The sequence below is a fragment of the Sebastes fasciatus genome, chromosome 20 (assembly GCF_043250625.1).
Source record: "Sebastes fasciatus isolate fSebFas1 chromosome 20, fSebFas1.pri, whole genome shotgun sequence".
Lineage (NCBI taxonomy): Eukaryota > Metazoa > Chordata > Actinopteri > Perciformes > Sebastidae > Sebastes > Sebastes fasciatus.
The window spans coordinates 20554336-20570042 of record NC_133814.1 but is presented as its reverse complement, the minus strand read 5'-3'; the positions used below and the strand labels follow the sequence as shown (position 1 = coordinate 20570042).

The window sequence follows — 15707 nt, the reverse complement described above, 5'->3', positions numbered from 1 at the left end:
ATAGAAAATTGTTTTTAAACACAGAAATGCCACATAGAAAATTCCTATAATAGAATAAAAGCATAAACACAGCTCATTATTCAGCATCACATTGATTTTGTTCGATAGGGATCATTTTGAGAGTAAATGGGAATATTTATGGCAATTTTTTAAAGTACACATAATTAGTTTTTCTTGAATGAAATCCGTGTTGCTGATAATTTTTTTTTTTTTTTTTTTTTACATTTATTTATTATGAACTTGTTTTGTTATTAACTTAACTTGTTTTGCATTTTGGATATTTGAGTCAAGAAATTCTTCTTCTTCTTCTTCTTCTTCTTCTTCTGCTTCTTCTTCTTGTTCTTGTTCTTCTTCTTATTATTATTATTATTATTATTATATCATTATTATATGTATTTATTTAGTTTTAATTCAGTCTGCAGGATCTCCCTGCGATGCAAAAAATATGCGTTAAAAAAACGACTTTTCTCCAGCCTATTTTTGGTTTAATAACATTTATTATTCATAATTAAAAGTGTAGATTTGACTGCAGCGTGTCCACAAACACAAACAGAAAGCGCTTCTCCATGTAGAGTGAAAACGGAAGTGCTGCGGCCTGCGTGACGTAAAGAGTGACGTCATCAGACTGCCGTGTGAAAATCACAATGTGTTCATTGATTTGATTGCATGCTGTCTATTTTTTAAATTGATGTTTTTTATTTTATTTAGTTATTTGTGTATTTATTGATCATGTACACTGTTAAGAATTTCCCAGTAAAATAACAGTAAAGAACTGGCAGCAGGGTTGCCTTTATGTTACTGTAAAATTAACATTATTATACTGTCGCTGAAATTTACAGCTTTGTACTGTTAATGAAAAATACTGTTTGAACTGGTTGTTTTATTATTAATTTCACAGTATTTTACAGTTAATTTACTGTCTAAAGATACATTATATAGCTGTTTTTCACCTTTCTTTTACATTATCTTACTGATTTGTTTTAATGCACTATTTAGGTTGTATTTTTTTTTACATACATTTTAAGAAACATTATTTTATTCCTAGATGAATAGACTTAGCAGGTTACAGACAAAGGAATAGTCACACTAAATACAATTAAAGGCACTTGTTAGGAAAAAGGCTATAATAGACTTGTTGACACTTCTCCCAAAATGTATGTCTATAGCTGTCTACAAGCACAGAATGCAAACCATAACAACATGTGAGTGAAGAACAATAAAGCTAATTCACTGATTTTACAATCATGTACAATGTACAAGCCTCACATGTGCAGATCAGGTCCCAGAATTAAAAACATACTGCATGAAACTGTTACTGATGATACTTTAGACAGCTGATCAGCAGTAAAGTGCTGTTTTTTAAGAATGCATTATAGTTCAGTTAAAAAACGGCCTATGAGCCTAATTTAACAGGTTTTCTTTTGTATTAACAGTAAAGCACTGTTTTTAGCAATAACAGGTTAATACTGTTGAAATCCTGCTGTAAATTAACAGCTATTGTTTAGATAATCTGTAGATGCATTGACCGGTGAAGGAGAATCCCCCTGTCTGGTTCTCACGTTTAAAGCCTCCATTATATTATAGTTCTCAATAAAACAAGGTGAAATGTCACTGCAGGTTCACATGAACGAGTGTCACAGCTCGAGGCCGCGGTCATGAGCAGCTTTCATTTTCTCTGTGGGAACTTCCCTTTTTTATCACCTAGTGGACTCAATCAAAGCTTCATCATGTTAGACCTGCTGAATCAGAATTATTATGAGTCCACACAGAACCAATGATGCAATTACGACAATAGAAGAATTAATATTATTTTTATGTATATTTTTATTTTTATATTTATTTATTTTTCTTTTTTTTCTTTTTTTTTTCTTTAAATAGTAGGCCTAATGGAGAGTTTGCAGACTTGGAGATGAAATCTGCAAAAAAAAAAAAAATGTTGAAATAACCCCAAATCATCATCCTATTAAAATCAGTCATATCACAATTAGTTTGGGGTGTCTACAATTTTCTATTTGTTTTTTAAAACTCGCTTTAATATTCCTATAATAATCCCATAATTTTCCAATATCGAATAGTAAACAATTGTAATATTATTTATAGTGAATTGTTGTCTATTAGGTATTCTATAATATGCATTTTCTGTTTTTACAATACAGAAGACCTTTTTAATATGTATTTAAATGCGTGATATTTTAGCTTCACTGTGATATTGGTTTATGCTTTTATTGTGGGAGATATTTTTTCCCATGAAGACACTAATTAGAAACTGAAATGTGAGTGACATTAAACATCTCTGTGACTTGAGGTTGACTTTGACCGCTGAAAGCCCCACAGCAGCAGCAGCAGCAGCAGCAACAGGTGTAGGTGAGGAAAGTGAAATAGGTGCGTCCTGCAGTATAAATGAGGCTCTGCAGCTCTGCTCCAACACATCAACTACTTCACAAGACTAATATCTCTATTTGCTCCAACACAAAGACAACTAGTCTCTTTTTTAAAGATGCTCAGCAGGATGTTGTTAGTGTGCCTCATGTCTGTCAGTGTGTTCAGTTCAGCCTCCTCACTGAGCTGCAGATGGATGGATCATAAATTCAGTCAGCACAGTCTGAACTCTCTGAATCTAATAGATGCTATGGTAAGTGGACTTCTTTAAAATCATTCAGTGAGTTTACTTTACTGTCTGTTTACTTCATGATGTGTGTTTGTGTGATGCAGGCTAATAATTCCACTAACACCACTGAGGAGGCTGAAGTGGACTTCCCTAATGATCTGTACAGCAAGGCCTCCAAAGCTTCAGTAAGTCTTCCTCAAACCTTTGGAATAAATATTTAAAAATAAAAAAATGTCATAAATGTGTTTTTATATTGTGATTGATGTTGTTCTTTCAGGCTGAGGACAAACTGAGTTTCACAGTTCAGATCCTGGAGGAGATGGTCTCCCTGTTTGAGGAGGATCACAGCTCTGCATCATGGGAGGAGACCACAGTGGAGCACTTTCTCATTGTTGTGACCCAGCAGGCTGACGGCCTCCACTCCTGTGTGAGTAGAGAACATAACTGGTAGTAACAACATGCAACACGTGTAGTTAGATCTCTGTTACTCTGAAGTCCTGACAGTTTTACAGCTCTGTGAATACATGACAGGTGAATAAAGCATGTTAAATATTTATTTTCTTGTAATGAATTTAGATTGTGAGTCAGAGCAACAAGAAGAAGAACAAGAAGCTGCAAATGTATTTCAAGAGACTCTCACACCATGTCCTGGAGCGAATGGTAAGTCTATCTATCTATCTATCTATCTATCTATCTATCTATCTATCTATCTATCTATCTATCTGTCTATCTATCTATCTCTAATGCTGGTGTTGTTGTGTGTGCAGGGCCACAGTGCTGAATCCTGGGAGCTGATCAGGAAGGAAATGAAAACCCATCTGACGAGAGCAGACCAGCTGGCTTTGTCTGTACTCACCAACTAAAATCTCTCTGTCACATTACCAATGTGTTCATTTATTAGCTTACATGCAGTCTATTTATTTATTTATCTATTTATTAACATATTTATTCATTAAATTATTGAGTTGTGTGTGTATTTATTGATCATGTATTTGATCAACATGCTTTGCTTTGAGCAAAATTTTTTTTTTTTTATGTTATAGTCAATAAAAAATATTTATTCCAGCAAATGTGAATATGATTATTGTTTTTATTCTTATTACATAAACAAAAGGGACGTATATTTTTTTGTTTTTAATGAGTTAAATCAAACAACAGGCAGGAACGTGTGTTTCTATAGTAATACCTCTCAAGGTACTTCCACCTACTGAAGGTACATATGACAGTAAATCATCAGGACAGAGAATTAAACCTGAATATTAATATGAGTGAACAAGTACAAGTTTAAACTTTTTAAATATTAGTTCTTTAACAGATACTTAAGGCCTCTTTGTTCTTTCACTACGGCTAAATAGGCATCGTAATACCACTCTTATCTAACCCAGACACAGCAAACACAAAAATACCTGCAGCTACTGAGTCAGTTTTTGTTTCTGTATTCATCTAATTTGTCACTTTATTATCAGATTTATCTAAAATGTGTCTTCCATCACAAAGTTTACACTGTTTCACATATCAAAACATAACACACTCCATTCTGTTTTAGTCTGTAATATTCTTGCACATGTTGAACTTTGCACATCTACATTTGCACATTTACTACCTCAATTATTTTGTATTAAAGAACAAAACATTGTACTTTGCACACTTTGCTTATGTATATAGTATGTTATTGCACACTTGCTAATGTATATAGTGGGTTATTCTATGTTTATAATTTAGATTTTGTTATGTTAGTTGTAGTAGTCAGGTATATTTAAAGTGTATTCCTATATTCTTTATATTTTGTATTCCATGGATATATTTCTACAAAATAATTACTGTGGTACTGCTAATTTGACTTACATGTGAGTAAAAGATCGGAGTACTTCTTCCACCACTGGCAGAATTGAATAAATGGTACAGGTGATACACTGGCTATACTACTACGTATCTGCTCTAAGACTGCAGGAATTAAGTTTTCAAGCTGCACATATTAAAAGGATGCCGTCTCTGGCTGATAATAATCAGTTTACATCAAACACGAAATTTAGTCTCACAGGTCAGACTGAACAGATTACAGACATGTTTAGTTTTAGCTACTTGTGCAGCACTGAATGTGAAAGCAAAGTGATAAAACTAATCGTATTGCAGCAGTTAATATACACAGTATGTTTGTTTTATTGCCTGGCTAAATAGATAGATCCCAAAATTGGGAAATTATTGTGTTCCACAGCAGGTTATCCAAGTAATGAACAGGAACATTAAATAAAATGTACATGTCAACACTAAAGAAATATATCCATAAAATACAAAATATAAAGAAAAAAAGATACGTCCCTTTTGTTTATGTAACAAGAATAAAAACAATAATCATATTCACATTTGCTAGAATAAATATTTTTTATTGACTATAACATAAAAAAAAACAATTTTGCTCAAAGCAAAGCATGTTGATCAAATACATGATCAATAAATACACACACAACTCAATAATTTAATGAATAAATATGTTAATAAATAGATAAATAAATAAATAGACTGCATGTAAGCTAATAAATGAACACATTGGTAATGTGACAGAGAGATTTTAGTTGGTGAGTACAGACAAAGCCAGCTGGTCTGCTCTCGTCAGATGGGTTTTCATTTCCTTCCTGATCAGCTCCCAGGATTCAGCACTGTGGCCCTGCACACACAACAACACCAGCATTAGAGATAGATAGATAGACAGATAGATAGATAGATAGATAGATGGATAGATAGATAGATAGATAGATAGAGAGATAGATAGATAGATAGATAGATAGATAGATAGAGAGATAGATAGATAGATAGATAGATAGATAGATAGATAGATAGATAGATAGATAGATAGATAGATAGATAGATAGATAGATAGACTTACCATTCGCTCCAGGACATATTGTGAGAGTCTCTTGAAATACATTTGCAGTTTCTTGTTCTTCTTCTTGTTGCTCTGACTCCCAATCTAAATGCATTACAAGAAAATAAATATTTAACATGCTTTATTCACCTGTCATGTATTCACAGACCTGTAAAACTGTCAGGACTTCAGAGTAACAGAGATCTAACTACACGTGTTGCATGTTGTTACTGCCAGTTATGTTCTCTACTCACACAGGAGTGGAGGCCTTCAGCCTGCTGGGTCACAACAATGAGAAAGTGCTCCACTGTGTTCTCCTCCCATGATGCAGAGCTGTGATCCTCCTCAAACAGGGAGACCATCTCCTCCAGGATCTGAACTGTGAAACTCAGTTTGTCCTCAGCCTGGAAGAACAACATCAATCACATTATAGGAACACATTTATGACATTTTTTTATTTTTAAATATTTATTCCAAAGGTTTGAGGAAGACTTACTGAAGCTTTGGAGGCCTGGCTGTACAGATCATTAGGGAAGTCCACTTCAGCCTCCTCAGTGGTGTTAGTGGAATTATTAGCCTGCATCACACAAACACACATCATGAAGTAAACAGACAGTAAAGTAAACTCACTGAATGATTTTAAAGAAGTCCACTTACCATAGCATCTATTAGATTCAGAGAGTTCAGACTGTGCTGACTGAATTTATGATCCATCCATCTGCAGCTCAGTGAGGAGGCTGAACTGAACACACTGACAGACATGAGGCACACTAACAACATCCTGCTGAGCATCTTTAAAAAAGAGACTAGTTGTCTTTGTGTTGGAGCAAATAGAGATATTAGTCTTGTGAAGTAGTTGATGTGTTGGAGCAGAGCTGCAGAGCCTCATTTATACTGCAGGACGCACCTATTTCACTTTCCACACTCTGGGTCTTTCAGTGGTCAAAGTCAACCTCAACTCACAGACATGTTTAATGTCACTCACATTTCAGTTTCTAAGCGTTTTAATGGGGAAAAAAATCCCACAATAAAAGCATAAACAAATATCACAGCACAGCTAAAATTTCACGCATTCTATTAACATAGTAAATGTATAATAGAATACCTTAAAAAACACAAAGACAAACAATTCTCTATTAATATTATTATATTGTTTATTATTCGATATTGGAAATAATGGGATTATTATAGGAAAATTATTGCGATTTTTAAGGCTATATAGAAAATTGTTTTTAAACACAGAAATGCCACATAGAAAATTCCTATAATAGAATAAAAGCATAAACACAGCTCATTATTCAGCATCACATTGATTTTGTTCGATAGGGATCATTTTGAGAGTAAATGGGAATATTTATGGCAATTTTTTAAAGTACACATAATTAGTTTTTCTTGAATGAAATCCGTGTTGCTGATAATTTTTTTTTTTTTTTTTTTTTACATTTATTTATTATGAATTTGTTTTGTTATTAACTTAACTTGTTTTGCATTTTGGATATTTGAGTCAAGAAATTCTTCTTCTTCTTCTTCTTCTTCTTCTTCTGCTTCTTCTTCTTGTTCTTGTTCTTCTTCTTATTATTATTATTATTATTATTATATCATTATTATATGTATTTATTTAGTTTTAATTCAGTCTGCAGGATCTCCCTGCGATGCAAAAAATATGCGTTAAAAAAACGACTTTTCTCCAGCCTATTTTTGGTTTAATAACATTTATTATTCATAATTAAAAGTGTAGATTTGACTGCAGCGTGTCCACAAACACAAACAGAAAGCGCTTCTCCATGCAGAGTGAAAACGGAAGTGCTGCGGCCTGCGTGACGTAAAGAGTGACGTCATCAGACTGCCGTGTGAAAATCACAATGTGTTCATTGATTTGATTGCATGCTGTCTATTTTTTAAATTGATGTTTTTTATTTTATTTAGTTATTTGTGTATTTATTGATCATGTACACTGTTAAGAATTTCCCAGTAAAATAACAGTAAAGAACTGGCAGCAGGGTTGCCTTTATGTTACTGTAAAATTAACATTATTATACTGTCGCTGAAATTTACAGCTTTGTACTGTTAATGAAAAATACTGTTTGAACTGGTTGTTTTATTATTAATTTCACAGTATTTTACAGTTAATTTACTGTCTAAAGATACATTATATAGCTGTTTTTCACCTTTCTTTTACATTATCTTACTGATTTGTTTTAATGCACTATTTAGGTTGTATTTTTTTTTACATACATTTTAAGAAACATTATTTTATTCCTAGATGAATAGACTTAGCAGGTTACAGACAAAGGAATAGTCACACTAAATACAATTAAAGGCACTTGTTAGGAAAAAGGCTATAATAGACTTGTTGACACTTCTCCCAAAATGTCTGTCTATAGCTGTCTACAAGCACAGAATGCAAACCATAACAACATGTGAGTGAAGAACAATAAAGCTAATTCACTGATTTTACAATCATGTACAATGTACAAGCCTCACATGTGCAGATCAGGTCCCAGAATTAAAAACATACTGCATGAAACTGTTACTGATGATACTTTAGACAGCTGATCAGCAGTAAAGTGCTGTTTTTTAAGAATGCATTATAGTTCAGTTAAAAAACGGCCTATGAGCCTAATTTAACAGGTTTTCTTTTGTATTAACAGTAAAGCACTGTTTTTAGCAATAACAGGTTAATACTGTTGAAATCCTGCTGTAAATTAACAGCTATTGTTTAGATAATCTGTAGATGCATTGACCGGTGAAGGAGAATCCCCCTGTCTGGTTCTCACGTTTAAAGCCTCCATTATATTATAGTTCTCAATAAAACAAGGTGAAATGTCACTGCAGGTTCACATGAACGAGTGTCACAGCTCGAGGCCGCGGTCATGAGCAGCTTTCATTTTCTCTGTGGGAACTTCCCTTTTTTATCACCTAGTGGACTCAATCAAAGCTTCATCATGTTAGACCTGCTGAATCAGGATTATTATGAGTCCACACAGAACCAATGATGCAATTACGACAATAGAAGAATTAATATTATTTTTATGTATATTTTTATTTTTATATTTATTTATTTATTTATTTTTCTTTTTTTTCTTTTTTTTTCTTTAAATAGTAGGCCTAATGGAGAGTTTGCAGACTTGGAGATGAAATCTGCAAAAAAAAAAAAAATGTTGAAATAACCCCAAATCATCATCCTATTAAAATCAGTCATATCACAATTAGTTTGGGGTGTCTACAATTTTCTATTTGTTTTTTAAAACTCGCTTTAATATTCCTATAATAATCCCATAATTTTCCAATATCGAATAGTAAACAATTGTAATATTATTTATAGTGAATTGTTGTCTATTAGGTATTCTATAATATGCATTTTCTGTTTTTACAATACAGAAGACCTTTTTAATATGTATTTAAATGCGTGATATTTTAGCTTCGCTGTGATATTGGTTTATGCTTTTATTGTGGGAGATATTTTTTCCCATGAAGACACTAATTAGAAACTGAAATGTGAGTGACATTAAACATCTCTGTGACTTGAGGTTGACTTTGACCGCTGAAAGCCCCACAGCAGCAGCAGCAGCAGCAGCAACAGGTGTAGGTGAGGAAAGTGAAATAGGTGCGTCCTGCAGTATAAATGAGGCTCTGCAGCTCTGCTCCAACACATCAACTACTTCACAAGACTAATATCTCTATTTGCTCCAACACAAAGACAACTAGTCTCTTTTTTAAAGATGCTCAGCAGGATGTTGTTAGTGTGCCTCATGTCTGTCAGTGTGTTCAGTTCAGCCTCCTCACTGAGCTGCAGATGGATGGATCATAAATTCAGTCAGCACAGTCTGAACTCTCTGAATCTAATAGATGCTATGGTAAGTGGACTTCTTTAAAATCATTCAGTGAGTTTACTTTACTGTCTGTTTACTTCATGATGTGTGTTTGTGTGATGCAGGCTAATAATTCCACTAACACCACTGAGGAGGCTGAAGTGGACTTCCCTAATGATCTGTACAGCAAGGCCTCCAAAGCTTCAGTAAGTCTTCCTCAAACCTTTGGAATAAATATTTAAAAATAAAAAAATGTCATAAATGTGTTTTTATATTGAGATTGATGTTGTTCTTTCAGGCTGAGGACAAACTGAGTTTCACAGTTCAGATCCTGGAGGAGATGGTCTCCCTGTTTGAGGAGGATCACAGCTCTGCATCATGGGAGGAGACCACAGTGGAGCACTTTCTCATTGTTGTGACCCAGCAGGCTGACGGCCTCCACGCCTGTGTGAGTAGAGAACATAACTGGTAGTAACAACATGCAACACGTGTAGTTAGATCTCTGTTACTCTGAAGTCCTGACAGCTTTACAGCTCTGTGAATACATGACAGGTGAATAAAGCATGTTAAATATTTATTTTCTTGTAATGAATTTAGATTGTGAGTCAGAGCAACAAGAAGAAGAACAAGAAGCTGCAAATGTATTTCAAGAGACTCTCACACCATGTCCTGGAGCGAATGGTAAGTCTATCTATCTATCTATCTATCTATCTATCTATCTGTCTATCTATCTATCTCTAATGCTGGTGTTGTTGTGTGTGCAGGGCCACAGTGCTGAATCCTGGGAGCTGATCAGGAAGGAAATGAAAACCCATCTGACGAGAGCAGACCAGCTGGCTTTGTCTGTACTCACCAACTAAAATCTCTCTGTCACATTACCAATGTGTTCATTTATTAGCTTACATGCAGTCTATTTATTTATTTATCTATTTATTAACATATTTATTAATTAAATTATTGAGTTGTGTGTGTATTTATTGATCATGTATTTGATCAACATGCTTTGCTTTGAGCAAAATTTATGTTTTTCTATATTTCTTATCAATAAAATAATATTTCTTCAAGGAAATGTGAATATGTTTATTGTTTTTTGTTCTTGTTACATAAACAAAAGGGACGTATATTTTTTTGTTTTTAATGAGTTAAATCAAACAACAGGCAGGAACGTGTGTTTCTATAGTAATACCTCTCAAGGTACTTCCACCTACTGAAGGTACATATTACAGTAAATCATCTGGACAGAGAATTAAACCTGAATATTAATATGAGTGAACAAGTACAAGTTTAAACTTTTTAAATATCAGTTCTTTAACAGATACTTAAGGCCTCCTTGTTTTTTCACTACGGCTAAATAGGCATCATTATCTTATATAACCCAGACACGGAAAACACAAAAATACCTGCAGCTACTGAGTCTGTTTTTGTTACTGTATTCATCTGATTTGTTACTTTATCATCAGATTTATCTAAAATGTGTCTAGCATCACAATGTTAACACTGTTTCACATATCAAAACATAACACACTCCATTGTGTGTTAGTCTGTAATATTCTTGCACATGTTGAACTTTGCACATCTACATTTGCACATTTACTACCTCAATTATTTTTTATTAAAGAACAAAACATTGTACTTTGCACACTTTGCTTATGTATATAGTATGTTATTGCACACTTGCTAATGTATATAGTGGGTTATTCTATGTTTAAAATTTAGATTTTTTATGTTAGTTTCAGTAGTCAGGTATATTTATAGTGTATTCCCATATTCTTTATATTTTGTATTCTATGGATATATTTCTTTAGTGTTGACATGTACATTTTATGTACTGTTCCTGTGCATTGCTTGCATAACCTGCTGCTGTAACACAATCATTTCCCAATTTGGGATCAATAAAGTACATCTATCTATCTATTTAGCCAGGCAATAAAGCAAACATACTGTATATATTAACTGCTGCAATATGTTCTATTTCATCCTTACTGACCGCCAGAGGCAGTGCTTCAACACTGAATATCTTCGTCTCGCGCATGCGCAGGTCGAGTATTAATATCAACAAAGTCACGTGTGACCTCGGATGACCCTGGTTAGGTATAAGTTCCGGTGTCATCCACGAGATCAGTCCTATTTCATCTTCTCGCTTGCGCAGTTTAACTACTGTGGTAGCATTAGCTAAAAGCTAAATTACCTATTTGAGCTCGTCGCCGGTAGCCTTGTGACCACCGGTCGGAGTTGCGGAGTTTCGCCCTCCAAAGGCTGCGACGAGCCGCCCATCAAACTGTGTTGTCCGCCGTTCGGTCCTCCGACAGAGGAGACGGCGGATGCACCTATCCTGATCATCACCAGCGTGATAAGGACATCCTCCAATGTGTACATCACCCGGTGAGATCGATTTACATTGTTTTCTATAACAAGAACGTCTGTGCACAGTTAGCAGAGCGTTAGCTCATGCTAAACTAGTGAGATACTAACAAGAGCGTGTCCGCTCAGTGTTTACCGTTTGACAACGTGCTGTCAGGGAGGAGGCGTCCAGCTCTCCTCTCTGCTCTGTGTAGCACTATAACGAACATTGCTTACAGCTAAGTATAGTGGTAACATTACTGTATGCATTGTTTACTATAAACTTACTGCCTTCTTAACTAGCAGAGTGCTCTCGCTCAGGCTAACCTTGGCATTGATTACCACAACTTTACTGTCCTCGCATTAGCAGAGTGCTCTCGCTCAGGCTAATCGGGTAGACTCAGACATTGACAGTTACTGTACTAGTGAAAACAGTGTGCTCGCTCTCCTCTCACTACACAGGCTGTTTTTTCTGCACGTTCTCTCCAGTTAGCAGCGCGTTCTCGCTCAGGCTAAACTGTAGCATCGGAGTCCATAACACTACTGTCCTCGCTTTAGCAGGGTGCTCTCGCTCAGGCTAATCGGGTAGAATCAGACATCGACAGTTACTGTGCTAGTGAAGACAGTGTGCTCGCTCTCCTCTCACTACACAGACTGTTTCCTGCACGTTCTCTTCAGTCAGCAGAGTGCTCTCGCTCAGACTGACTTCAGCAGCAACTGACGGGACAGAGTTTCTCCGTGGCTGTCACGATGCTCAACTCTCCAGGCTGCTACACCTGTATGGCTCCTCTTCAAACCTCCTGATGGGTTACGCTGTCCCCTCAGGGCAGCTGGCCCCAGCCCAAACTACCCGTTCCAAACGGCAGGCCACAGAGGCTGCGGGTGCGCCATCCAAGAAGCAGGCTAAGTCTGGCAAGCTGTCTTCTAAGGTGGATCTGCTTACGGCTGAGCTAGCCCAGATGAAGTCGCTCCTCCTGGCCCTCCACTCTAGTGCGGGTACGGAGGACGCAGGTACACCAACTCTGCCCATGGCTGAGTCATATTCGGAGGAAGATGCTGTCTCGATGGCGGCTTCAGCCACCCTCTTTAACGAATACAACGTGGAGGAGCCCTCCCATTCCTCTGGGCGCGGCTCCCGTTCCTCGGCCCATAGTTCTTCCGATGGGTATACGGCAGCCAGAATCGGCGCCTGCGAGCGCTTTCTTTAGGCGCGCGCCGGCCTCCACCACCTTTACTGTCCCTCCCTCCAAAGAGTATCTTAGGGAGTTACAGGCATGCTGGAGGGATACTAGGGCTTTCTCCCGTCTCCCGTCTGATGGCCGAACCCTGGCAGCCATGCAGGATGCGGCAAAAAATTGGCCTTGACCACATGCCAGCTATTGAGCCTGCCATTGCTTCTCTCATAGTCTCCCCTGACGAGGCTCTGAGACCAGAGGCAAGGTGCCCTCGACCCCAATGTCGGGTCACAGACGACCTCCTCTCTAAAGCTTATGATACAGCGGCTCGCATGGGCCGCATGGGCAACTCCCTCTCACACCTCATGCTTGCCCTCTCAGCCTCTCTGCAGGAGGCTGCTCCCGACGTTTCCTCCACCAGCCTCAGTGACGCGTCATTGCAGGCGTTTGCACTGATGTCGAGGGAACTTGGACGGCTGATGTCCATGCTGGTTCAGACTCGTCGCCAGGTTTGGCTGGCGCAGTCGCCCTTGTCTGAGACATGTCGGAGGACCCTCCGTACTGTCCCAGTAGAACCAGGGCACCTGTTCGGGACAGCTGCCCTACAGGTACTTGAGCGGACTGTCCAAGCTGACCAGACCAGGCAGTTCTCTGGTCTTCGAAAGGGCATGCCCCCCCCCCTGCCAGGCCGAGGGGCTCCATGTCTGCCCCCCGAGGCCGCTCCCGGCCACCGGCTCAGCCTAGTGGCCACCACGGACCTCAGCGCTCCACCGAGAGGCAGGTCCGCTACCGTGACAACCCCGCCCACTTGCCCTCCAGGCAACCTGGGCCGTGGAGCCTAACCGCCGCCCCCCCAGAGCCTTCAGAGGCCGGGGGGCCCGCTACTGAGACCCTAGGGCCGGCTGTCGGTTATTTCTCCCAGCAGCAGCTCAACTGCTGGGCAGCTCACACTTCAGACCCCTGGGTGGTGTCCACCCTAACCCGGGGGTACAAACTTCAATTCTGGCGCCGGCCCCCATCCTCCAGCCGGGTCATAATGAATGCTGAGCACAGCGGACACTCTTCGTGCTGTCACCAGGTGGGAATGGTTCACATCTGTCGACTTGAAGGAGGCTTATTTCCATGTTCCCATTGTACCTCACCACAGGAGGTTTCTTCGTTTTGTTTTCCAAAACCGTCACTTTCAGTTCAGGGTGCTTCCATTTGGACTCTCCCTGTCCCCCACGAGTATTCACCAGGTGCGTTGCGGCGGCCCTCTCGCCCCTGCAGTCACGCGGCATGAAGATCCTGCCGTATCTAGACGATTGGCTGATCTGTGCGCCATCCCCGCTTCAGGCGGCCCGGGACACGGCCCTCCTTCTCTCCCACAGGACCCAGCTGGGTCTCAGGGTGAACTTGGGGAAGAGCTCTCTGAACCCCTCCCAGAGCATAACCTTTATTGGTATGGCTCTGGACACAGTCACTATGAGGGCTTGTCCGTCACTTCAGCGTGTGGACAACATCCTCCACCACCTTCACATCTTCCAAAGGGGCAGGTCCTTGCCCCACATTCTGTTTCTTCGCCTGCTGGGCAAACTGGCAGCTGCCTCAGCTGTCGTTCCCTTGGGCTTGCTTTCACTGCGCCCTCTGCAGAGATGGTTGAACAGCCTCCACTTGGACGCCAAGCGGCACAGGCACAAGAAGATAAAGGTGTCTCAACAGTGCTTTCTCGCTCTATCCCCATGGAGGGAGAGAGCGTACTTGGAAAAGGGCGTGCCCACGGGCTCCGTTCCATCCCGCAGAGAGACCGTCACAACAGATGCCTGCCTCTCTGGGTGGGGTGCAGTGTGGCAGAACAAGACTGCTCGGGGACAGTGGTCTGCTCTGGACCGCACAGAGCAGGTCAATGTGCTGGAGCTACGTGCAGTGCACCTAGCGCTCAAGCACTTCCTGCCATACCTGAGAGGGAAACATGTGCTCGTCCAGTCGGACAACACCTCGACCGTTTTTTTATATAAACCACCAAGGGGGCACCAAATCTGCAAGGTTGCTGCAGACATCCCAGGCTCTCCTGACATGGGCAGCCTCTCGCCTGAACAGCCTACGGGCAATGTAATTGCCAGGGGAACGGAACCCTGTCGCAGATTTCCTCTCCCGTCACAAACCCCCGCCGGGGGAGGGGCGCCTTCACCCACAGGTGGTGCACAAAATATGGAGTCTCTTCGGCAGAGCAGAGGTGGATCTCTTTGCCTCAGAGATGTCAACCCACTGCCTCCTCTGGTTCTCCTTGAGGGAGAAGACCAGCCCTCTAGGTCAAGATGCTCTGGCTCACACGTGGCCAGAGAGTCTCCTCTATGCCTTCCCACCGTTCCCTCTGATCCTACCAACGCTTCTCAGAGTGTTTCAGCAGGGCCACAGACTTCTCCTGGTGGCCCCCTTCTGGCCAGCAAGGATAGGGTTCTCACTGCTGCACAGACTCTGCTGCGGGACGCCCTGGCGCCTCCCCAGCAGGACAGACCTCTTATCTCAGCTGGGGGGTCAGATCTGGCATCCCGACCCCAGCCGCCTTCAGCTGTGGGTTTGGCCGCTGGAGGGTCCGACCCAATGCTGACTGATTGCATAGAGCCCGTCAGAAAGACTATTCTGAATGCCAGAGCACCATCTACCCACCTGCCGTACGAGAACAGGTGGAAGTTGTTCTCTGAATGGTGTACAGTTCAGAAAGAGGACCCAGTACATTGCTCGGTGCCTACAATTCTGAAGTTTCTGCAGTCCCTCCTGGAAGGTGGCCGGTCTCCAGCTACAATGAAGGTGTATGTGGCTGCTATTTCATCGCAGCACGATAGGGTCGATAATAACACTGTGGGGAGCAACAGGCTTGTGTCTCTCTTCTTAAAAGGGGCTCTGCGGCTGCGTCCCCCGAGCACTCC

General features: G+C 40.0%; 3 protein-coding genes across 3 annotated transcripts; 2 read left to right on the top strand and 1 right to left on the bottom strand.

Moving 5' to 3' along the window:
* The first annotated feature begins 2497 nt into the window (after window positions 1-2497).
* LOC141758521 (interferon a3-like) lies at window positions 2498-3471 on the top strand. The gene is made up of 5 exons (XM_074620026.1): window positions 2498-2632; window positions 2713-2793; window positions 2886-3035; window positions 3185-3268; window positions 3376-3471. Exons 1-5 carry the CDS (start codon window positions 2498-2500, stop codon window positions 3469-3471), a joined length of 546 nt encoding a protein of 181 aa, XP_074476127.1.
* Window positions 3472-5177: 1706 nt separating this feature from the next.
* On the bottom strand, window positions 5178-6263 carry LOC141758267 (interferon a3-like). Its single transcript, XM_074619485.1, has 5 exons — window positions 6129-6263; window positions 5968-6048; window positions 5726-5875; window positions 5493-5576; window positions 5178-5273 (listed from the first exon to the last, which is right to left on the bottom strand). Exons 1-5 carry the CDS (start codon window positions 6261-6263, stop codon window positions 5178-5180), a joined length of 546 nt encoding a protein of 181 aa, XP_074475586.1.
* A 2930-nt stretch (window positions 6264-9193) lies between these two features.
* LOC141758462 (interferon a3-like) lies at window positions 9194-10143 on the top strand. The gene is made up of 5 exons (XM_074619930.1): window positions 9194-9328; window positions 9409-9489; window positions 9582-9731; window positions 9881-9964; window positions 10048-10143. The coding sequence occupies exons 1-5, from the start codon at window positions 9194-9196 to the stop codon at window positions 10141-10143; spliced, it is 546 nt and encodes a 181-aa protein (XP_074476031.1).
* The last annotated feature ends 5564 nt before the right edge of the window (window positions 10144-15707 follow it).

What these genes read in the sequence shown, in the direction of transcription:
- LOC141758521 (XM_074620026.1), top strand. Translation starts at nt 2,498, where the DNA reads ATGCTCAGCAGGATGTTGTTAGTGTGCCTCATGTCTGTCAGTGTGTTC. An exon ending in GCAAGGCCTCCAAAGCTTCA is followed by an intron (nt 2,794 to 2,885) that starts GTAAGTCTTCCT and finishes TTGTTCTTTCAG; the next exon opens with GCTGAGGACAAACTGAGTTT. An exon ending in CTGACGGCCTCCACTCCTGT is followed by an intron (nt 3,036 to 3,184) that starts GTGAGTAGAGAA and finishes TAATGAATTTAG; the next exon opens with ATTGTGAGTCAGAGCAACAA.
- LOC141758462 (XM_074619930.1), top strand. Translation starts at nt 9,194, where the DNA reads ATGCTCAGCAGGATGTTGTTAGTGTGCCTCATGTCTGTCAGTGTGTTC. An exon ending in CTGACGGCCTCCACGCCTGT is followed by an intron (nt 9,732 to 9,880) that starts GTGAGTAGAGAA and finishes TAATGAATTTAG; the next exon opens with ATTGTGAGTCAGAGCAACAA. An exon ending in ACCATGTCCTGGAGCGAATG is followed by an intron (nt 9,965 to 10,047) that starts GTAAGTCTATCT and finishes TTGTGTGTGCAG; the next exon opens with GGCCACAGTGCTGAATCCTG.
- LOC141758267 (XM_074619485.1), bottom strand. Translation starts at nt 6,263, where the DNA reads ATGCTCAGCAGGATGTTGTTAGTGTGCCTCATGTCTGTCAGTGTGTTC. An exon ending in TGAATCTAATAGATGCTATG is followed by an intron (nt 6,049 to 6,128) that starts GTAAGTGGACTT and finishes TGTGTGATGCAG; the next exon opens with GCTAATAATTCCACTAACAC. An exon ending in GCCAGGCCTCCAAAGCTTCA is followed by an intron (nt 5,876 to 5,967) that starts GTAAGTCTTCCT and finishes TTGTTCTTCCAG; the next exon opens with GCTGAGGACAAACTGAGTTT.